Here is a 22,288-nt window from a genome sequence, read left to right as displayed (position 1 = left end):
AGGCCAGGTGGGGGTGAGGCCTGAGCCCAGGGCCCCTGCCTTGTGGTGGTGACTCCAGGCTGGGCGGGCATGGATTGCAGGGGAGCTGCTCAGGATGACGCAGGTGGCCCACGGCCTGGATCCCGATGGCCTTCTGCTCCTCGATGTGGTGGTCAGTGGCGTCGTCCCCAAGAGCCTGGCTGACGCAGACCTTCAAGTGCAGGTGGGGGCCCAGCCCCGGGCATGCAGATGGGGTGGGTTTGAGAATGGGATGTGCCATCCCCACCACACCCTAGCAGCCAGGCCCCCGTCCCTGCCTGACACCCAGCCGGGGCAGGGGCAGGGGCAGGTGTGTCTTGGCCACCGCGTGGGAGGACGCGGTGGGCCCAGCCTCTCAGGGACAGTGTTCTGCCCATTTCATAAATAAGAACGCCAACAGGAAGTCCCCTCACCCCAAGCTGGTTGGAGGAAGAACTGAAAGGCCCACCAGGCTCCCACCCCCAGCATCCCCCTGGAGTGGGGTTGGGGGCTGAGGATCCCACCTCCTTTGGAAGTTGAAATTCCAGATATTCTCCTCCTCCTCCTCCTCCAGGACTTCCGGGAGCAATATGTGCAGGTGGGGCCCGGCCGGCTCTTTGTGGGCTCCACGCAGCGCTTCCTGCAAGACAGCCTCCCGGGGCTGCTGCGCTGCAACCACAGCATCCAGTATGACGTGGCCCAGGGCCCCCAGCCACGGCTGGTGCAGCACCTGCATGCCTCAGGCATCAGCTCGGCCTTTGACCCCAAGGCCGAGGCCCTGCGCTTCCAGCTCACCACAGCCCTGCAGGCTGGTGAGGCCCCCATCCTTGTCTCCTCCCCTGACTGCTCCTGCTTAAAACCTGCCAGGGGCCCCAGATGCACCTGGCTGAAAGCTAAGGTGACACCCCTCCTTGGTGCAAACCCAACCTCCCCACTTCCTGGCTGTGGAACCTCTGGGGGCAGTTCCCTGGCCTTCTCTGAGCCTCAGTGTCCCCATCAGTGAAATGGGCATGACAGCCCCTGCCCTGCAGAGGTGCTGTCTCTGAAACCCTCGCCTGGCCCCGAGTGACCGCTTTATCAGGGTGCTGTCCTCACAGTAGTGTAGGCAGTCTGGTCTCCTTCTCATCTCCAGACCCCAGTCTGTCCCACCCCTGCAATGGGCCTGCTGCCCCCATCACATACCATCACTTACGCATTCTGCACGGCCTCCATGTACAGCCAGTAGCCAGGTTCACCCCTGTAGGTTTGCAAGAGGCAGTTTTGCACACATGGCTGTCCGGCTTTGCCCTTTTCTTGAATGATTTCTCCTGTGTCTGCAGCGTAGTCTGGCCAGCCCACGGTGAGCCCCTCATGACACGCCCCCAATGGCCCTAGGCTAGGAGCCAGTTTGCTGACTCACTGGGCCTTGGCCTGGCTCAGAAGAGGGGCTGAGTACCCAGCTGAGGGGATCCTCGGCCTCACCAACCTTGCAGGAGGGAGTTAGGAGCCTGGGCTGTGGCCAGGGCTGCCCTCTGTCCCCAGTGCCTTGGGCTCAGGTGCCCCAGTGTCCTAAGGGCCTGTCCCCTTTGCCTTGCAGAAGAGAATGAAGACAGCTGCCCAGAGGGCTTTGAGCTGGACACCCAGGGAGAGTTTTGTGTGGGTGAGTGCCCTCCCCACATGGTGGCATGGATGGGGGAGTCCCTTCAGTCTGGGTGGGCGACCTGTCCCAGCCAGCTGTCAGGAGGGTCTGTGAGTGTAGACCACCAGATCTCCCTCGCCCCCCACCCCAGACAGGGATGAGTGCTCTGACGGCCCCAGCCCCTGCTCCCACTCCTGTCACAATGCACCTGGCCGCTTCTCCTGCTCCTGTCCGGCTGGCTTCACCCTGGCCAGGGACGGCAGGAGCTGCAGAGGTGAGTGGGCCACCGGAGGAGAGGCTCTCCTTGCACCTGGCCCTGGTGTGTGCAGGGGTTCTGGGACCAAGACCCTTGCCAGGGGCACACACCTTGTGAGATGGCCTATTCCGGAGGTTTCCAATGCCTTGTTTCCACTGGGAACTTCCTATGAAGGCAGCAGATGGGAGAGGCTCGAGTACCAGGGGTCATAGGGATCCCCAAAGACTTACGTGTGGCCCTCATGTGCCCATGGCCTTCATACCTACTAAGCCTGGACAAGGCTCAGAAGCTCAGCAGTCACTTCCAGCCAACTGGGGCCGGAAGTGAGTGGACACCCCCCTGCCCCACTTGTTCTCCTTGTCCCCTTGATGAAATTGCTGGATGACAGATCTGACCCTGGAACGTGGTCCAGATGAGGGCCCTGCCTCCCATCCCCCAGTCTATATCCATCCACCCCCACCACTGGGGCCTACCACTGCCAGGCTCCAGACTGGGCTTCGAGCCGGGCACCCAAGGGGCACTGTCTGAAAGCTTATATCAGAAGCCACAGGCCAAGGCCCTCAGGTCACTTGGGGTGGGCTGTGTCTATGGGGGAAGGAGTGAGGTGATAGAAAGAGCTAGCAGGAGGGGTGGGGGCCTTCATGCCAGGGAATCCTGGGCCTAGGGCTAAAGCCTGTATGGGTAGGCTGGGCCAGGGTCCGACTGGCAAGGAGGGCCTGGGGGACACATGTTCATGCAGTCCCCTGCCCCTGTCTGTCCCCCAGATGTGGATGAGTGTGCGTGGGATGCCCACCTTTGCCAAGAAGGACAGCGCTGTGTGAACCTGCTTGGGACCTACCACTGCCTCCCGGACTGCAGGCCTGGCTTCCGGGTGGCTGCTGACGGGGCCGGCTGTGAAGGTGACCAGGGCATGGCGTGGAGCTGGCGCTGTTCCTGGGAACCCAATGGTTGCCAGGTTCAACGGGGGGATATTGTGTGTCACTGGGACTCTGGGCCTTGAGGGCAACTGGAACCCTCGTGGCAGAGGGAGGGAGAAAGCCTGAGCTCAGAAGGTCTGAGGCCCGGCCTGGCCTGGCTGCTGGCGACTTGAATGCCCTGAGAGTGTGTCTTTCCTTTCTGGGGCTCAGGTTTCTCATCTGTCCCATGAAGGGGGACCAGGTCAGGGGTGGCAAACACCTGTTTCCCCTCGTGGCTCATGGGCCAGCCTAGAGACGGCCTCTGAGTCCTCCTCAGCACAGCGTCTCCATCAGCCACTGTGAATCAGTTGGCCTTCGAGATGAAACCTAGGTGCCACCCACTGAATGGGTGACCTCCAGGTCCTTCCTGCTGTGGCATTGTACAGTTTCATGATCACAGGCCCTCCTGGCTCCGAGAGAGAGGCCAGCAATGGAGGGGAAAGTGCTGGAACCTGAACTCAGAAGAGGAGGTCATCCTGTTTCATGGCCTCGTGGCCCTCTGAGGACCCTGGCCATCCTCCGGACTCTCCTGCTTCCTGCCTGCCTTCTGCCCTACCCACCCCTCTCCCCATGCTTGTGGGGGGCATTCCCATGGGCCAGGCTCCTAAGCCCCTCACATTCATGATCCAGTTGTCTCACCATGACCCCTTGAAGAGGTCCTATCCTGACCCCTCCTTACAGATGAGAAAACTGGGGCTCAGAGAGGAATCCTCTTGTTCAAGGACTAAGATATATAGCAGAGCTCAGTCCAAACTCAGGACTCTTTGCCTGCACAGCTGACCTTTTAAGCCCCTTCTTTCCTTCAGACCCAGAACCTTCCTACCTGGTATAATTGGGAGGGGCAGTTACAAAGTTGACATCCACCTGATGGCACTCAGGTTGGAGAAGGGGACAGGAATGAGGCGCCAATGTGGAGAGGCACGGACTTGGGGGTGGGGGCGAGGGCTCAGCCCCGCCTCTGCCTTCCCAGATGTGGACGAGTGTCTGGAGCAGGTGCATGAGTGTCACTACAACCAGATCTGTGAGAACACTCCAGGCGGGTACCGCTGCGGCTGCCCCAGGGGCTACCGGATCCAGGGCCCGGGCCTGCCCTGCCTAGGTATGGAACACCGACCCTCTGGGGCCCTGGTCAGCACCCCCAGCTCCTGGGCAGGGAGCATTTATGACCAGGGCAGTGTGGAATTCTGTGAACAACAGAACAGCAGCGCCCACTGACGTGCTTGCAGCACGGGCCTGATCAAGCTTTGCCTGCTGTGTTACACCAAAGGTCAACCCCTGCCCAGCAAGCCCACCCTCCCTGGGAGCCGGGAGGAGGACGAGGGTGGAGAGGGGCGGGTGCACCTCAGAGAGGCATAGCAGGTAGCATGAGCCCCACCAGGGTGGGGAAGGAAGGGGACAGCAGAGTCTGGGATGAGGCTCAGAGCCGGGGAGGTGGGGTCTCTGAGAGCAGAATAGGCTGGGTGGAGAGGAGTCTAGGGGGGCCCGGGGGGGAGCTCAGGGGCAGGCCTGCACGCCGCCAGGGAGGCAGCTGGATTCCGGGGAAGGTCTGAGAGCGAGAGAGGCTGCTGGCGCCCTGGAGTCTGTGGCAAGCCCTGAGCCACCCTGCCGGACCCTGCTCCCTTCCAGATATCAACGAGTGCCTCCAACTGCCCAGGGCCTGTGCCTACCAGTGCCACAATCTGCAGGGTGGCTACCGCTGCCTGTGCCCACCGGGCCAGGTCCTCTCTCGCGATGGCAGGACCTGCACCCTTCTGGAGTGGAGTGGACAAAATGTGACCACCATCAGCCACCGAGGCCCCTTGATGCCCTGGCTGCGGCCCCGTGCCCCCATCCCCAGCGGCTCCTACCGTGCCTGGGTCTCCCTCCGGCCAGGCCTTGGAGCCCTGAGCGGTGCAGGCCGGGCCTGGTGCCCCCTTGGCTTCATCCGGCAGAATGGCATCTGCTCAGGTAAGGCCCGGCCCCAGGCCTCCTGTCAGGGACACGCCCCACTGTGCTGTCTCGGCTCCCACAGTGGGTGGGCAAGCGGGGTGAGTGGCGTGGGCGGACAGTCACCTCCTCGCTGCACATCCCAGAGCCCTGGCTGTGCTCATGCGCAAGGGGCTCCCAAGAGGGGGATGGAGTATTTCCCAAACCATTTGACTTCAGGACACTTTGTGCAGAGGTATAAGGGCTTCTGGGCAAATGTTCCTGAGAACCCACTTTGAGAAACACTCCTTTTGGTGTTCAGAGGTGAAGCAGTCAGGGAGATTTTCAGGAGTGAAGGAGAATGTTCCAGGGTGACATGAGAATATGAGCAGGGCCTTGGGGGGATCAGGGACAGCCCCCAACCCCGTGGAGGCCTGTGCTGGGCAGCAAAGGGGAATGGGGGGAAGCGTTAGGGATGGGCATGCTTCAGCATTCACCGTGAGGTGGGCAGGGGGGGGTTCCCCACTCTCACTGGGCCCAGGGTCTCTGCTAACCCTAAACCCAGGGCTGGGCGGGGCGTCGTGGGGAGAGCATTCCTGGCTTGCCCCGAGCTGGGCGCCTGGGTGTCTGTGACTCAGTGTCTCTGCCTCCGCCCCCACCCCCGGGCTGGCCCAGACCTGGACGAGTGCCGGGTGAGGAACCTGTGCCAGCACACCTGCCAAAACACTGAGGGCAGCTACCAGTGCCTCTGTCCCGCCGGCTACCGCCTCCTCCCCAGCGGGAAGAACTGCCAAGGTGAGCCGCCGTGGGGGCAGGCTGCCCGCCCAGATGCCCAGGGGCCAGGGCAGGGCTTCATGGGAAGGCCCTTCTCCACCATCCCATGTGAGGGAGGAGCAGGGAGACAGTGAGGTTCAGAGGGGTTCAGTGACCGCCCCAGGTGCCCACAGCCAGCCAGAACCCACTCTAAGCAGGAGCTGGGAGATGGTGTGCGCAGCCCTGGGAGTCTGTTGAATCTCCGCTGTGTATCCCTGGGCAAGTCGCTTCACCTCTCTGAGCTTCGACCTGCTGAAGTGGGGCTACCATCCCCCCTGAATGGCTGGATGAGATATGCGGAGGGTGGGCACAGAGCCATGCTGGTGATGGTGGTGAAGTCCTTTCCCTAACATGCTCCCAGCTTGGCCCATCATGCTGCTGCCCTCTGTAAGTGCCCGCCCTGTCCCTCCTCTGTCAGGTGGGCAGTGAATGCCCTCTGAGAAGAATGGGGCTTCCACTGAGGCAGACCCCACTGAGGCAGTGGGGTCACGGGCACTGGGCACTCTGGGCTCCAAGGCAGCCCTCATTCCAACCAAGCTCTGCAACCCAGCTGGAGGCTCAGGGCCCCCAGGGTGCCCTCCTGGGGACGGGACATGCTGGGGCCTGCCGGCTGAGCTGTCATGGGTCAGGCTGGCTGGAGACAAAAGGAGGGGCCGCCCCCTCACTGGTCCTCTGAAGGCATTTCTCTCCCACTGAACCCCCTGCCCCATGGCTTCTCTGGTTCCTGCCCTTGGCCCTTCACCTTGGCTTGTCTTTTTATCCACCATCTCTCCGCCATCCTCCTCATCCAGACGTCAATGAGTGTGTGGAGGATAGCATCGAGTGTGGGCCCAGCCAGATGTGCTTCAACACCCGAGGCAGCTACCAGTGTGTGGACACGCCATGTCCTGCCACCTACCGGCAGGGCTCCAGCCCAGGGTAAGGGCTCAGTCGGCTTGGCAGTGGGCTGGGGCACCCTGTCTGCCAGGGGCTGCTCCTGTGAGGCCCTCCTGGGCCAGGGCCTGAACCCCATCAGAACTCCTGAGCAGGACCTCTGTGCCCACAGGGCAGCGTGCCCCCCTGGAGTACATCTTCCTGCAGCCACCCGGGGCTCACCTCACCTGGGTGCTGTCATTTACCGCACGGCAGTGGGGGGGCACTGCAGCTGGGGCATGGGGCACTGGGCTTGGGAGAGGCCAGAGTCGGGGGAGACCTGGACAGGGGTGGAGAGAGTCACACACAGGGTCCGTGGGGACACAGGCATACATGCAGACAAACAGGGCACGGGGCCAACACAGGCTCAGAAATGCCCCCAGGAACCCACACAAAACCCCAGGACTCAGACACACATGTGCACACAAGCACAAAACACATTTCCTCCCCACTCGGTGTGGCCACAGACACTCATAAACATACAGAGACATGGGGATCCTGGCCAATGTGCGGCACTGCAGTGCTTGGGAAAGTATCCTGGGGCGGTGACCTGTCCCAGTAGCTGTCATCCACCTGGGGGGTGGGTAGTGGATGCCCTTGGCAAGACTGAGCGTGTATCTTTGAAGCCCCCACACCAGTGCAAATCCCGAGTGTGACTCAGCTCTGGGTTAGGGTGGTTGTGGGGGGTGTGGGGGCTGGTGGGGGTGGGGGGACCTGGGAGGTTTTATGGCTGCCCCGGGGCATGGTCTGGGCAAGTCTGCTGGGGGAACCTGCTCTGGCTTCTTCAGGCCTGTTTTCTCATCTCTAAAGTGGGCCCACAGTGGCGCCTGTAGAGGCATTTGGGTGCCGTGGTGAGGCCAGGTTTATGCAGCCAGTCCCACTCCAGTGGCAACCAGGAGTCGGTGGGTCTGTCCCGCCCGCAGGACATGCTTCCGGCGCTGCTCGCAGGACTGCGGCACGGGCGGCCCCTCCACGCTGCAGTACAGGCTGCTCCCGCTGCCCCTGGGCGTGCGCGCCCACCACGACGTGGCCCGCCTCGCCGCCTTCTCCGAGGCCGGCGTCCCCGCCAACCGCACGGAGCTCAGCGTGCTCGAGCCCGACCCGCGCAGCCCTTTCGCGCTGCGCCGGCTGCGTGCGGGCCAAGGCGCTGTCTACACCCGCCGCACGCTCACCCGCTCTGGCCTCTACCGGCTCACTGTGCGCGCCGCAGCGCCACGCCACCAAAACGTCTTCGTCCTGCTCATCAACGTGTCGCCCTACCCCTACTGAGGGGTGCGGTCGTTGACAGCAGCATTTGGGCCAGTGACTCCCAGGGATGGGGGATAGGGAGGAGCCGGCCCAACCCCCACGGTCCTAGTGGCCCTTACCCACACCACCTGTCCTCGCAAACAATGTCATCTCATGCCTCCGTGCGTCACCATCCCAGGCACTTCAGCAAACATAATCCTGCATGCAGCCTTGACCCCAGGGCAGCTCCCCTCCACTCCCATCCCCCTGGGGTACAGCTCTGCAGTCAAGTAAGGCTGCCCTGAGGCGGCAAGCCTGCAAGCAGGGCTGGGGTGAAGCCTACATGTCTGATGGGCTCCTCCAGGTTTGCCCCAAGCCCCAGAGCGGTCTGGACTGGGACACAGCTCACCAGGACGCTCGAGGGGAGGGGCAGACTCCGTGGGGTGGCAGCAGCTGTCACCAGCCCACACCTGGCACGGTTGTCCTGAATTCAGCATGCGTGTGTATGTATAATATAAAAACGTTTGCTTTTAACCAACTCTATTTCTTCGTCCAATTATTTTGCTTTGGTAAGGAGGGGCTTGCCTGGGAGGGAGGCCACCACCCTTGTGGTCCAGGAGCACTGGAGTAGGAGTCCAGCAGCTGGCCTCCTTAGGAGTAGGGTGACCCAGGCACTTCTCTGGGCTGTTTCCCCATCCAAAAATATGAAGATGACAGGAGGGCCTCCCCTCCCATTGGGCTGTGGAGAGAATTAAATGAGAATGAAACGTGTTACTCAGGTTACGTGGTAGCGAAAAGTAATTGTTAATTAAGAATAATTCTTAATTAAATTCAGTCATTTACTCATCCACTAAAGATTCCTTAAGGCCTACTGCTGTGCCAGGCAGTGAACACAGCACCCCTGTGCCCACGCCAAGGGCTTAGAAACGGTAGGGAAATGAAGAGAAGCACGTGTACCTTTCAGTGAGCCTTGCAAGGAGAAAAACTAAGTTGGGAAGGTGGGGGCAGAGGGTAGGGGGCAGTTTTTAATAGGCTGGCCAGGGTGGGCCTCAGTGACAGGTGGCATTCGAACAGAGGCCTGAAGGCAAGGGAGAAATGCCACGCAGACATCTGCGGGAAGGGTGTTCTGGCTGGGGGGACGGCAAGTACCAAGGTCTGGGCAGGAGGGTGCTCGGTGGTGGAGGTCTGGCAAGGATGTGGAGGGGGCTGTGGTGGCGGGAAGTGGGAGAAGGAACAAGAAGGTGATATCAGAAAGGTGTGAGGCCTTGGGGCGACCCTGGGGACTTTGGCTTTGACAGGGTGAGCTGGGGAAGGACAAGACTGGAACATCTCTGTATGAACTGGCAGGTGTCCAGAGTGCTAGGATGGAGGCGAGCCTCAGGGCAGCCAGCAGAGGTCCACTCCTGCTTCCCCGCCCACCGCCCCATCCTGGCCCCCTCCCGGGGCCAGCCAGGCCGCAGCTCCTGCCTCAGAAACTCCACCCGGTGTGGCCAGCTGCACCCAGCCGCAGCCTCTGGCAGAAAGAGCCTGTCTCTCTCTCTTTTTTTTTTTTTGTTATCATTAATGTACAATTACATGAAGAACATTATGTTTACTAGGCTCCCCCCTTCACCAAGTCCCCCACCCACACCCCATTACAGTCACTGTCCATCAGCGTAGTAAGATAAGAGCCTGTCTCTTTTGCATGTGATTTCGAAAAGACAGGATCCCTTCTCCCTGCTCCTCTGGCTCAGTGTGACACTGTCACCTCCCCTTAGCATCCTCAATCTCTCGTCCAGGTGCCCAGGACAGCTGTCTTATTTCCCATCACGGGATTAATGACAATCAGACTATGAAATTGGAGCCTTCCCAGTGTTGGCAAAAACAGAGAAGAAATTGCTGTCTCTTTTACAAGGAGGCTCAGAGAGGGGACATGACCCAGTCACTTGCCTGACAAAGGACTGGTTAATGGTTAGACAGAGACTGCTGACTCCCACCTAACAGGCCAGCCTCATCGCCCCCAGGGCACTCCCACTTTCAAAGCTGGTTTCTTTTAAACCAGGGTCTGCCAATGTTTGCTCTGAAGGTCCAGATAGTGAATGTTTTTTGGTTTTGTGGAACATACAGTCCCTGTTGAAACTACTCTCCTCACCACTGCAGCACGAGAGCGGCCACAGGCAACACGAACGAGCATGGCTGTCTGCCACAGACTTCGCTGATGGCCACTTACATAGGAAGTTCATATAATTTTCCCATACCATTAAATATTTTTCTTTGATTTTTTTTTTTAACCATTTACACATGCAAAAAACATTCTTAGCTTGCAGGCTTTGTAAAAACAAGTGCAGCCCGAAGTTTGCCCACCCCTGGTTTAAATCGTTGAAGACTCTAATGGCGGGTTTTAGGCAGGAGGGGCTTCCCAACCCCCTTCCCCGCCCCCCACCAGCCATATTTGAGCAGGGCCCTCCTGTAAGGACATTCCTAGGGCTGAATGCCACTCTTTGTGCAACTCTAGGGACCATAGGTCACACCTGAACCCTGCGCTTTGCTGAGCTGTTAATTTTTTATGGAGCCAGGGACTTTGCAGCCCAGGAGAGGGCCAGCCTGGGGCCGTGGGCCTGCAGATGGGGAGTGCTGAAGAGGACAGGCGGCTCAGACTCTTGAGTCCTCCACCCCTGCTCGCTCTTGCCTGCACCGCCCCCAGTCTCCTCCTGGCCCTTTGTGTTTGTAAAACTGCCATTTGCTGAATGTCCAGTGCCTTATGCACCCAGGTGTATTTAATTCTCCCAGGAGCTCCAGAGGCAAGAGGTAGTGTACCCATTTCACAGATGAGGGAATGGGGTCTCAGAGGTGTCCCCAGGGAACAGTATATGCAAAGACCACTTGTCCAAGCTTACACAGCCTGGAGGGGAGAACTCAACCCAGGCCCGTCAAGGAGGCTCTAGGCTCCAGGCTCCCCTGCCTCCACTCTCCAAGGAAGGAGGATGGGGGAGGAGAGGGAGGGCTGGGAGCAGGGCGAAGAGGAGGAACCCCGGCAATTCAAGACGCGATTTGCTGCCAAGGGAGAATCGTTCTGTCTGGCCTCCTTCCTCCCCCACCTTCTCCTAATTCCCTGTTTGCGGCTATGAAACAGGCTGAGGAAAAGCAGTCATTGCTCAAAGTCCTGGAGCAGGCCAGTGGCAGACTTGGCCTGGAATCCAGGCTGTGATTCCAGCCTCATGCCCCCCCCCTCTGCCCACCCTGCCCACATCCACAGGGGTGGTCACCCGGTAGAGGAGGTGCCTCCCAAGGGAGCTGCCGCTGGAGCCAGCTCCAGGAGGGTGTTCTCCACTTCTGCTTTTCCAGCTGTTGGCCGTCGTGGGCCTGGGCCCCATCCAGCCACCCAGCCCCCTGACCTCCGAGGCTGTTCTGTACCATCAGGGGTGGAAAACAGCCCTGCAGGTTACTCATTAAACTCCCCGATGCAGCTTTTCCAAAAACCCAACAACTGGACTCTGTGTTAGCTCTGCACAGGGACTGGCAACCTGGGATCCAGCCTAGAGGACATTCTCTGCTCCTGGGGCCAGTATTCAGGACTGGGCAGTGGCGAAGTGGCATCTGGGGCCAACCATGAGATGGCTGCAGGGTGAGGTGCTTGGGGTCTCTACACACCCAGGCTCCTCCAGGACCAGCAGGTGCAGAGCCCTTGAGTGGCAGAGGACAGACAGAAGACAAGAGGCACCTACTCCCTGGTCAGGTGCACAGGCTGTAGGTGAGGCAGGGGGCGGGGGTAGGGCTAATGAGATCACATCCACTGAGCATGGCCTTCAGCAGTTCAGACAAGTGGTCAGTCAAAGCCAACTTAGAAAAGCCATCCTGGCTGCAGTGTGGAGGGCAGATTAGAGAGGGTGCTGAGCATAAGCAAGAAGACAGGTTAGGCGTCTCCTACAGAGGTACAGGTGAGAGTTGACAGAGACCTAAGACAACTGGGGTGTAGGGAGGGAGGAGGGACCGGGGCCCTCATGTTGCTCTATTCTGCGTCCTCACACGTGGCAGCAAGAGAGACAGCATACGACCAGGGACTGATTTGCTGGGAGGAAGCCTCCCCAGGGAACAGTATATGCAAAGACCACAAGGCAAGAGAGAGCTTGACCCGGTGAAGGAACCACAAGCTGGCCAGTGCAGCTGGAACGTAATAGGGGAGGACAGAGGAGGCACAGGGCTCGAGAGCTGATCTTCAGAGTAATGAGGGACAGACACTGGTGATGCGTCGTGCTAGAGAATACTGACCTTACCTCCTCTTTCTTCCCCGGGCCCCGGGCCCCCCATCCTGGACTGGCAGGGGCTCATCCCTCACCCCATGCTCTTCATGAAGTCTGGGTAACAGGGCTTCTCTCTGGGGCCACCACTGATTTGGGAGAACTTAAGAGAAATTAGGCCTTACTGCCTCAGTTTCCCCCTTTACTTCCTCTGTAATAACTACAAGGAGGTGATCCCTACCTACCCATGCCCTCCCCAACTTTCTTAAAGGGCAGTGACATCTTAAAGGAAGAAAAGAGGACTAAGCACAAAGTCATGGGATGGAAACTTAGACAAGACAGCAAATGCTCACTTCCCCTTGGCAGTTGTGCAAGGGAAAGAGCCTGCCCCAGGCTGTTGACTGCCGTAGGTATAGCGTTTGGGGGCTGCTCCTACTGGCGTCCTGCTAGTGTGCAAGGCCCAGAGATGGCCCAGGGAGTGAGTTAAGAAGCCAGCTGGCATTCCACCCACAGTCACCCAGCCCCACATGGCTCACAAGGATCCCCTAGACATTAGGGCCACTATTGGAGTTTGGGAACAAGAGGGTAGGCAATTCATGGGGACTTAAAGCTCTGGCCTTGCTGGTGAATTGGTTTGATGCCTTTTCCCTCCTGAGGGACTCACAGCTACTAACCTGGCCATGACTAGTGTTTGATGACTAGGCATGGGGGGCTAGGGGGAGGACCGTCAGAAGGATGGAGAGTGACTAAGCAAGCTGCCTCTCCCCTCTCTATCCCTCGCTGCCCAGGTCCCTTTCTCTGGCTGCTCCTTGGTTGCAGGAGGGGGCCTGGGACAGGGCTGCCTCCTTAACATCACCCACCATGCCCCCGCCCACATTTTTTGTTCCCAAGATGATTGAAGGGCAAGCCCAGCAGGTGTGGCCCAGGGTTCCCAACTCCTAGGGGGTTCAGGACCAGAATGATTTGGGGTCAGTCCTGACTGCATGCTGCCTCGGACTGGTCGGCCCCCACTGTTTCACTGGGCTCTGGTTGTCGTGACTGGTGCTTTGGGACCTGTAAACCAGGCTGGGAAACCTCTGAGGCGCAGCACCTTCCAAGGCCAGACTCGGGTCATAGCTCCCAAGTTCTTCATGCAAGCAAGCTTCACCGCTGTGAACCCCCCCACTTTCCCTGCTGCCAGGGGGCGAGCAGTTGGTCAGTGTCCTATTATTTACTGGGTGCCCTCGAGAGTTTGGTCAGGTGCCGGGCTCTGGGGAGTCTGCCAGGGGCCAGCCCTCGACTGCGGGATGAAACGCCCACCCTCCAGGGCCACTTCGGTTTTCTTACCAGCACCACGGGCTCCGGTTCACAGGGCCCACTGTGGGGGGAAGGGAGGGGGTTCGAGGCCTGCAGGAAAGCCACCGCGGGATAAGGTGGCGTCAGACTCGCCGCGCCTAAGGGGCTTTTACCCCACCCCGAAGCGCTGGAATGCTTACCCCACGGGCCCGGCGGCAAGTTTCTGGCAAGACAGCTTTAGTCACCGTGCGAGAGGCGCGGGTGCCAGTCGCTGCCGCACCAAGGAGCCGCCTGCCCGCGGGCCACGGCGAGGGGACCCGCACCCCGCGCCCTGACTCGCCCTAGGGGAGATGTGCCGCCCCGGAGGGGAGGGCGGGGGTGGGGCGGGGGAGGAGGGGCGGGGGCGGGGCGAGGACGGAGGGAGGCGGGGCCCCGCCCACCCGCCCGGCGGCGGGCGCGGAGCGGCTCCTCCAGGGGGCGGGGCCTGCCGCGCGCGACTCCCCGCGTTCCCCCGGACCAGGTGCTTATAACCCGCGATGCGCGCTGCCAGCGCCCTGCTCTGTCGCCAGCCACCACCGCCTGGGCCCCGGTAAGGAGCGTCCTGCGCGAGACGGGCCCACGGTCCCCTTCCCACTGCCCGCAGCCCGCCGAGAGCGAGCGGCGGAGGCCCGGGGGGCCGCGCGGGCGGGACAGAGAGCTGACCCCGAGTGGCGCACGCCCCGGGCTCGCACCTGCAGGGAGGGAAGGAGGCCGACGCTCCAGCTCCTGTAGCTGCACAGCTGGCGGCCTGGTTCCTGGGCTCCTCGGGTCGCTGGGATGGGGCGCGGTCGCGACTGGGGTCTGAGGGGCAGAACCGACTATTTGACTCTGGCGGGCCGAGGTCCTTCAGGATTTTTCTTTTCTAATCCTGCTTCCTCTATGCCGTGAACCCCCCAAAAGGAGATCTCGGGGTTCCCGAGGGTGTGGAACCCCCAATTCTCTCGCCCCCTCTGTCATACCCACCCCCCTCCGTGTTTCCTCCTTTATGTCTGCGTGAAACCAGAGTTTCAAGCCCACCCCTGCCCCTCTCCCCCGGGGCTTGGGCGTAGCATCTCCCCCCATAGCCCCGAGCTTCAGTTAACCCCGGGCGGGTGGGCCCTAACCCGGGGTGCCTGCCCCAGGGCCTGGGGTGAGACTGGGCACCCTCCCCTGCGGAGGGCGTCGGTCGCCTGGCTCTGCCTCCGAAAGGGATCTGCGTGCCCCGGTCAGGCCCCCCGCCGGGCCCCGGGCTCCCGGCTCTGGGAGGGGCCGCTCCACAGGAAACGGCCGCCGTCCGGGTGGCTGTTGCCTTTGGCCTCTTGCGAGGGCGGCCATTGGAAAGTGGAGGAAACTCTTCTCCCACCCCAACGGGGCTCTTCCCGGGGAGGTCCCGTGACGGGCCACCGCAGGGCCCCTCACCATAAGTGGGGCATCTCTGGAACCTCGCGACTCTCTGTACACCTTGTGCAGGAACAGACCTGTCCCCCCCTCCAGGGATGGATCATAGGCCCTGGGCTCTGATCCCTCCCTCTCAGCCCACGCTGGTCACAGGAGAGGGCAGGTTCTGGAAGCCAGCAGACTCTAGCCGGAAAGGCGGGCACAACTGGGTGGGACCTGGGTTTCTCCCTCTGCCAGAGCTGCTCCAGGCTCAGGAAGTACTCAGAGGCTGCGGAGAATACCCGGGTCCATCCATTCCTTATCTGTCTGGGGCAGGCCTCACCTTGTGGTGCCCCACGGAGGCCATGGAGCAAGACAGGCTCCCTGCTTACCTATTGTAGGTTCTGGCATGGGAGGGAGGCGGTAGAGGCAGAAACAGCCACAGAAGGGATTGGAACTTTGACAACAGATGTGAACTGGGGGAGTTGCCATTGTAAAGTTCCTTGCACCTCCATCTGGGTCTTGGAGCCAGGGCAGGGGAGCCTGGGGTTGGGGCGGGGACCTGTCTCAAGTGAAGCCACCCATGCATTGTGCTAAGAAGCAAGTCTGGCTCTGCTCAGGGCAAGTGACTGAGTTACAGGGCCTGCCCACTGGGTGCCTAGACTCCGGCAGATGCGGGCTTGGGTAGAGAAGGGAAGCTCCCCAGCACAGTCTGAGCCCCTCCGAGGACTGCATGCCTCCTCTGGGCTTGTGTGGCCACTTGGCTCTGATGGAAGCCATTTCCCCTGGCCTAGGGCCCCAGGAGCATGACTCACGTTGGGGGGCCAGGCCCAGACTCACCTGCTGTGCCAGCACTTCCCCATGTCCCATCTCATCTTTGCCCCATGAGAACTGGGAGGCAAGCCAGACAGCCAGATGCTTTCATGCGAGCGCACAGCCCCTGAGGCGTCTTACCTGTGGGCACCCCTGCGGAAAGAGATACACTCGTGGGAGTTCAGGGCCTAAGGCTCCGATTTGTGCTGTGACACTTCGGGCAAGTTTGATCTTCCAGGCCCTGACTCCCCACCTCCTGCGGGGCAGGTGCCCATAAGCTTTTCAGTGTTATCGGTAGAATCAGCGGATGAGTAGTGAGAGTATGGTGAGATCTCCTTAGGCCCCCTACCCCCTACCTCAGGGCCTTTTCATCAAAACTGGAGGCTTGACCTTTCTACACCAGCCTGGATCTCACAAGACCCCAAACCGTGGGTGGAGAACATTTGCTGGAGTGCTAGTGCCCCCAGAAGAGCCAGTGTTCCTGATTGGATTCTCAGGCTCCGGGAATCCCACAGCTCAGAACCCGCTTGGTGTACACTTGGCAAGCCTCTTGACCTCGGCTTCCTCTTCTGTCAATTGGCAAGAAAAATCCCTCCCTGTCTGGGTTTTAGGGAAGATGTGCAGGTAAAATGAGCTGTCGTATCAGGCCCCTGTTGAGTCGAATCCTGATAGCGACACCTCCTGGTCAAAGCTTGGAATTGCAGTCTAGCTGTATAGACACCAATGAGGGCAGAGAAGTCATAGCTGCAGTCCTAGAATGGGTAAACCCCAAAATCAGAGAGTAGTCTATGGCCTAAGTAGCATGAGGGCTTTAAACTAATCAGCCCAGCTCAGCTGAGTTAGAATGTCAGGTGGGGTTCCAGACACCAGGTTGTAGCCCTAACACACAGAGAAATGGCATACTGATCAGTAGTGATTCATTGGCAATTTTGTTTTCTGAAAGACGCATAAAGTGAGGGGTAGACTGTGGTCTTCTTGAGGCCAGAGTGTACAGGACACAGAGCAGTAAAGAGCAGACAGTCTGCAGTCAGCCTGGGTCTCAATCCCAGCACTGCCATCCTCTACCTCGTGGCCTGGGCAAGTTGCTTAACTTTTCTGAGCCTCGGGGTGGTAATAAAGCCTCCACCTTGAAATAAAGCTTGTGTGGCACTAAACATAGTATCTGCTCTTGTCATTGTTGCACCTTTGACTGTTTAGAGTGCATGAGTTTTCTTAGAATTGAGGGAGTGCCCAGGCTGGCCTAGCCCATTCACTGGAAGCTGCCTTCTCTCCCGACTCATCCAGGACTGAGCTTCAGTTAGTTTCTGCCAAGGCTTTGGTCTCTGCCCAGGGACCTGGTTGGCTGGCTGAGGGCCAGGAAGCTTCAGCAGGTGCAGAGAAGGCAGGAGCGATGCCCATGTGAGATTGTATCATTGTCCCAACCCACCTGCCCTGCCAATCTGTGTGCACATACAGGCCCAAACACTTCCGAGCCACCCGTGTTCACTCAGGGACCACCCCCAGTGCACACATTCTTCCACGGCTCAGCCGCAGGGGCTGCAGTCCCCGGTGCCCACACAGGCACACAGCCTGGCAAGCAGAAGGAGCTCCGTGATTCTGGATGAGAGCATGCATGGAATGCCAGGCTCGGAAGGGATGTTACAGTTCTCTGTGAGTGAGGACCTGACCTCCAGACAGTAGAATCAGTAGCATCGTTCTGAGTGCCTGCCACATGCCCAGCATGTCTATAGAATGGTCCCTGTCCCCGTGGAGGGGGTCGGGAGGGATTAGAGTGCAGCATGGCATGCTCTGGTGGGTCAGGTGAGGTGTGGGGGAGCCACTGGGGCAGAGTGGGGCAGGCACAGGAGGTTTATGTGTCTCCATGGAGCTGCTGCTCCCCTGCCCCAGTGCCTACCCTGTGGGTTCCAGGTGCTTTGGGGAGGTGGCAAAGCAGGGGTGATGCTAAGAGCTGGGTGAACCTGGGGCCTGCATCATCTTTCCCACTGTCTGCAGCCCACCCCAGCCACCGAGGTTGTCTGAGCCACCTGTGGCTTCCCAGACCACACCTTGCCCCAGCACCAAATCTCCTCACTTAGCAAGGCTGCTCCAAGCCAGTGGAGAGGCCACGTTCAGGGCCAGTGGCGTCACCCAGACTGCCGTGCCAGGCAGCTGAGCAGCTTCTGCTTTTGCAGAGTGGTTCACCGAGCCGTGAAGACAGATTCCAGGAGCCGGGAACCCACACCTCCAGTCCAGGTACTGCCTACCCTAGTCCTTCCTGCCTGCCTCCCACCTCCCTCCTGGCAGTTGCTGTGAGCACTGTCAGCTGACCCCAGGGTCCGGGTCCACGGAGTTACCGGCAACCCAGCTGGTCAGGGACAGGGCCTGGCAGGTGGTTGAATGCCCAGTGAATGGGAGCCTTGTGGACATCCATCAAAACACCCCAGCCCCACTGTCCCATGGGGTGTCCCCTTCCACATCCAAAGGGCATGTGAGTCCTGGGCTGGCAGTGGGCGGGCCGGAGAGGTGTGTCAGGGCTGCATGTGGGATGTGTGTCCTACTTACATGTCGGGCTCTGTGTCCAGGTTGTGCTGTGCAGGACTCACCGGGACAGTACTTGGTGTCTCTGAACTGCTGGGCACGTGGGAAGTGTTAGTATGCAGGAGCCTGCATCAGTGTGGTGATGGCAGGGCCCATGGATCTGTGAAGGGGTGTCCATGATCTTTCCCAGTAGTGTCTAACAGGGACCCTGACCTTGGTCAGACTCCAGTGTGCATGTTTCCACAAGCATGCTTGCTGTAGATGCGGGGTGCTGAGGCCACATCCACGGAGGCTGGAACCAGATGGCCTGGGTCCAAATCTGGCCCTGCCACAGGTTGACTTTATGACCTTGAGCAAGTGACCTCACCTCTCTGACCCTCAGTTTCCTCTTCAGCAAAGTGGGCACAATAACAGCCTGTGCTCTCAGGCAGGTGGAGAGTGGGGGGCAAGGCCTGATGCAGGCTGAGGGTTCAGGAGAGCCTCCTGGGCAGAAGGAACAGTGGCTCTGAAGGCAAGGAGACAGGAGGCCCAGGTGCCTGCTGCAAGCTTCCATGTAGTGGAGAGGGACAGGGTGGGACACATCTGCCCCTGCGCAGAGAGACAGATCTGTCATCCATGCCTCCTGGGAGGGTTACGGAGAGGTACTGTGTGCCTGCCTGTCTCCTTCCTGCTCTGGGCCTCGGTGTTTGCATCTACACCCTGAGTGAGGGTGGAGGCCTGAGGTTGATCTCTGAGCCTCTCCCAACTGAGCGTTTTCAGAATTGAGGCACTGAGATGTTCAGGGTCTCTCGTGGTTCCCCTCCCAGAGGTACTTGGAAAGAGCACCGAATCCCACAGTATGAAGGTTCACTGGGGCCCCAGGTAGAGGAGGTGCATGGGGCAGGGTGTCCACCCCTGGCCATTTATTCCCCTTACAGCTGGGGGGCAGCACTGCATGCTGGGAAGAGCCCAGGTTCTGGAGCCAGGCACATCCCTGTCACCTTGGCTGCCCACTGACCTCCTTAAGCCCCTGTCGCCGCCTCCCCAAGGGGCATGACAATACCTTCTTCAGGGGGTCACAGTGGGGTAAGAGGGTGCCATGCCTGGCACCATCAGGGCTTAGCACGGGCCAGCTCTGACTGGGGAGCTATGGGCTGCTGGAGGCTCAGGCCCTCAGCTGTTCCCAAGTCTCACAGCTGCTGTGCATCCTTCACATCCCGGCCTCTTCCAAACAGCTCAGCCTCAGCCACCTTCTCTAGCTGGTGGAGAACTGGCTCCAAGAGACATGCGTCCCCCCTGCAGGGCCCCAGACGCTGCTGCCATCATTCATGGGCCCCAGCATGGCATGTGGTGGGGTGGGGTGCCCAGTGTGCCGGAATGCGGCTGCAGGAAGGAACAGCTCTGCTGACCCTGATGATGGGTGGACATTCTGTTCCCAACGCCCCCCCGCCATGGCAGCTCGTCAGGGGATAAGGCTGCCCAGGGCCAAGGCGGCAGCTGGGGGATAGGCCAGGAAGGAGCTGTTTGCAGGACTGGCAGGTGGGGCAGGGCTGGCCCTGTGTCACTCACCCTTCATCGCCCTCCAGACAAGATGTCCAGCAAGGGCTCCGTGGTTCTGGCCTACAGCGGCGGCCTGGACACCTCCTGCATTCTCGTGTGGCTGAAGGAGCAAGGCTATGACGTCATTGCCTACCTGGTAAGGTGGCGCCTGGCATGTCTGTCTTCCCATCTGTTTGTCCCCCTGCCCGCCCGCCCTCTCTAAGCCTGTCTTGAATGAACTGTAGGAAAATGCTTCTCATTGCTCTGCCTGACTTTCTTCATCTGGAAAATGAACATCCTTGGTGTCCCCCAGGTCTGAGCATGCAGGAGGCTGGCTCACATGGGGGTAACCAGGTGGGCGTCACCAGAGTGAGCCTGGCAGTCCTGCCGGGTCAGCCTAGGACAGGGACTGTGGGCTTGGGGCTGCTGCTGGCCTTGGGAAGGCATGGTCTCCCCCTTCCCAGAAGTCCCTTGTCAGCCCCCAGTAATCCAGCAAAGATGACAGAAGCCTCCAGTGGCTGAGCTGGAAGAGCCCTTGGAGATCACCTAGTTCTAGAGCGGCAGGTGGGTCACAGGCCACAGGTAGTAGGTTATGTATGATGCTGCCCCCGAGTCAGGGCCCGTGCTGACAGCCCTCATCAACCCCACTCCGCTTCTGATGAGCCCGGTACAGCCTCTGAATCTTCCTCTGTGTGGCTGTGCTCATCAGGACTCCTGGTTGCAAATTCTAGAAATCCAACTCATACAACATAAGCAAAAACAAAGACCAGAAAGTTCTTGGTTCGTATAACCAAGAAGCCCAGGGGTGCGAAGGCTTCAGACAAGGCTGGGTCCAGGCTCTTACCCAGACCTGCCTCCATCTCTGGCTTCATTCCTGGCCTCTCCACAGGGCAGGCAAGGCTCACTTCGCAGAGAAAGGAGGGCCTCCACCTGAGGCTGTGACAGTAGGGTCTAGGGTTGCTCTCCTCGGCCTGAGTGCCTGCCCACCCAAGCTTCAGTCCCCCTGGTGTCTGGAAGGCTCCGACTGGCCAGGCCTGGCTGAAGGGTCTGGCCCGTGGTGAGCAGGAGACACCATTTGCTCACCTCCATCCCTGTGGAAAGAGGTCCCAGGGAAGAAGGCCCTGTTCCCAGAGGCATTGAGGGTGGTGCTCCGGTTAGACAAAAGCTCAGCTGCGATCAAGAGCAGTTTGTTTGCAGTTAGAGTCCATGTACCTAACGGTGTCCAGTCCTCTTGTCATTTAGTGGGGGGCGAGGCCCAGGGAGGGGAAGTCCTTGCTCCCGGACGCCTGGTAAGTAGGAGCCTCCGCCTCAGGTAGGTGCAAGGAGCCTGGGTGTGTGCACCTGGCCGCAGCAGCGCGGCTGGTGGTCCAGTGCCCCGACTGCTGGGGCAGATTTAAAAAGCTGCATATCACCTGAGAAAAGCGCCTGCAGCTGAGCTCTGGGAGGGCCTCAGACTGTGGTGAGCAGAATGCAGGCCCAGGCTGGGGCAGCAGGCCAGGGTGCGGCCAGCAGAGAGCACAGCAGGTCTGGACAGTGGCTGTGAGAAGCGGAGTCGGGCCAGCGGCAGGGGCAGCCGGAGCCCCTCGCTCAGGGGGCCGCTCAGGTCCCCCGCACTTGGCTGGAGAAGTGAGCTGGGGTCAGGCAGCGTCAGACAAGCTGACTTCGTACTGACTTCGGGGGAGTTTCCAGGAAGAGGGAGATGGTTCAGGGGAAGCCATAGACTTTCCAGGCAGTGACAGCAAACTGCATCCCAGCAGCCCCTGTGCTCAGGGCCGGGCGCCGCCGTCCCCGGCTCACAGAAACCACTTACCCGCAGGCCAGGCAGCTCCTGCACGCACTCCAGGAAGTGCTCGGCCTCTCCAGGCCTCATCTGTGTCTTTCTCCTCACTGTGACCTTGGCCCCTTAAATGGAAAACACCTCTGTTCGAGGGCCCAGAGCTCCCCCGAGGGGGCTGAGATTCTCTCCGCCCTGAGCTGAGTGGGCCTTTCTGCTTCTGCTCCTCAGGCCAACATCGGCCAGAAGGAAGACTTCGAGGAAGCCAGGAAGAAGGCCCTGAAGCTTGGGGCCAAAAAGGTACCGAGTGGGAGGTGGGGCTGGGGCTGGAAGTGGGCTTTTGCTATGGCGGGGGCAGCAGGGGGCATTCCTGTCCCAGAGCCCCTAGTCCCCTGCACCCCTTCCAGTTGGTCCTCCTGAGCACAGTTCCTTCTGCCTTCGGGGGTGTGAATGCCATCGTCTCCCTGCCTCCCCTCGTCTGTCTTCCACGCAGCTCCCTCCCCACCCCTCTCTTCCTCATCCGTCCACCCACCTGCCCATCCCTCTTTTATCCTCTGTCCATCCACCCATCCCCTCTGTCACTCATCAGTTCATCCGTCCAGGTACCTGTCCATTCCTTTTATCTCTCTGTCCATCTCCCCATCCTTCCATCCACCCAGCAGAATAGAAAATTCCAGTTGAATTCAGTGTGTTGGCTAAGCATTTAATCATGTGGCAGGGAAGCCCTGTGCTGGGTGCAGGTACCATGTGGTGACCCGCTCACAGGGGCTCACAGTGCAGTGTGAGCTGCTGCCATGGAGAAGTCCCTGGCACCTGGGCCCCTTCACTTAAGGATGTGAGCAGGGGACACCGCAGGGATGGTGTGAGAAGCCACCAGCCTGCCTCCTGGTCAGAACTGGTTCTTCGGCAGGGTACTTCTGTGGGGTTCCCAGAACCTAAAAGGAGCCCAGCACATGGTAAGAGTTCAATTAACACGTTAAAATAAACGCATGAGGGAGTGAATACCCACAGTCCCACCTCACATCACTGGGCGTGGACCTAAAACTGGACATCCGTCCTTGGTCGGACATTGCCCTGGGTATCAGAGAGGAGAGG

The 22,288-nt window shown here is 60.0% G+C and overlaps 2 protein-coding genes and 1 long non-coding RNA gene across 21 annotated transcripts in view; 2 read left to right on the top strand and 1 right to left on the bottom strand.

Annotated features, from left to right (window-relative positions):
• The window catches only part of HMCN2 (hemicentin 2), a 133,595-nt gene extending 125,373 nt beyond the window's left edge, over positions 1–8,222 (top strand). Inside the window, exons 89-98 of one of the 2 annotated variants that reach the window (XM_073222826.1) lie at positions 81–202; positions 572–809; positions 1,574–1,636; positions 1,767–1,889; positions 2,636–2,770; positions 3,798–3,926; positions 4,454–4,774; positions 5,408–5,527; positions 6,337–6,463; positions 7,381–8,222. In XM_073222826.1, coding sequence (XP_073078927.1) covers positions 81–202; positions 572–809; positions 1,574–1,636; positions 1,767–1,889; positions 2,636–2,770; positions 3,798–3,926; positions 4,454–4,774; positions 5,408–5,527; positions 6,337–6,463; positions 7,381–7,726 — 1,724 coding nt within the window. In that variant the 3' untranslated portion in view covers positions 7,727–8,222. The remainder of the gene's footprint in view (positions 1–80; positions 203–571; positions 810–1,573; positions 1,637–1,766; positions 1,890–2,635; positions 2,771–3,797; positions 3,927–4,453; positions 4,775–5,407; positions 5,528–6,336; positions 6,464–7,380) is intronic. The other variant, XM_073222828.1, reaches the window with a different exon arrangement.
• On the bottom strand, positions 53–13,543 carry LOC140846453 (uncharacterized). 15 transcript variants are annotated; one of them, XR_012125555.1, is made up of 6 exons: positions 13,377–13,543; positions 7,630–8,423; positions 1,824–2,037; positions 1,180–1,234; positions 522–727; positions 53–190 (listed from the first exon to the last, which is right to left on the bottom strand). It is a non-coding gene; the product is annotated as an uncharacterized lncRNA (long non-coding RNA). The 15 variants fall into 15 exon arrangements; XR_012125547.1 differs by having other exon boundaries at positions 522–666; XR_012125576.1 differs by having other exon boundaries at positions 522–661.
• Positions 13,544–13,651: 108 nt separating this feature from the next.
• The window catches only part of ASS1 (argininosuccinate synthase 1), a 49,167-nt gene continuing 40,530 nt past the window's right edge, over positions 13,652–22,288 (top strand). For 2 of the 4 annotated variants that reach the window (XR_005058417.2, XR_005058418.2), the window contains exons 1-4: positions 13,652–13,765; positions 17,556–17,616; positions 19,467–19,576; positions 21,425–21,493. Coding sequence is in view for 2 of the 4 variants with exons in the window: in XM_037007917.2 (XP_036863812.1) it covers positions 19,472–19,576; positions 21,425–21,493 (174 nt within the window). In the remaining 2 variants the exon portion in view is untranslated. The remainder of the gene's footprint in view (positions 13,766–17,555; positions 17,617–19,466; positions 19,577–21,424; positions 21,494–22,288) is intronic. The other 2 variants (XM_037007917.2, XM_037007916.2) reach the window with 2 other exon arrangements.

Source organism: Manis javanica, chromosome 2, assembly GCF_040802235.1.
Source record: "Manis javanica isolate MJ-LG chromosome 2, MJ_LKY, whole genome shotgun sequence".
NCBI lineage: Eukaryota > Metazoa > Chordata > Mammalia > Pholidota > Manidae > Manis > Manis javanica.
The sequence above is the reverse complement of the archived record's forward strand: the minus strand, read 5'-3'. Positions and strand labels throughout refer to the sequence as shown.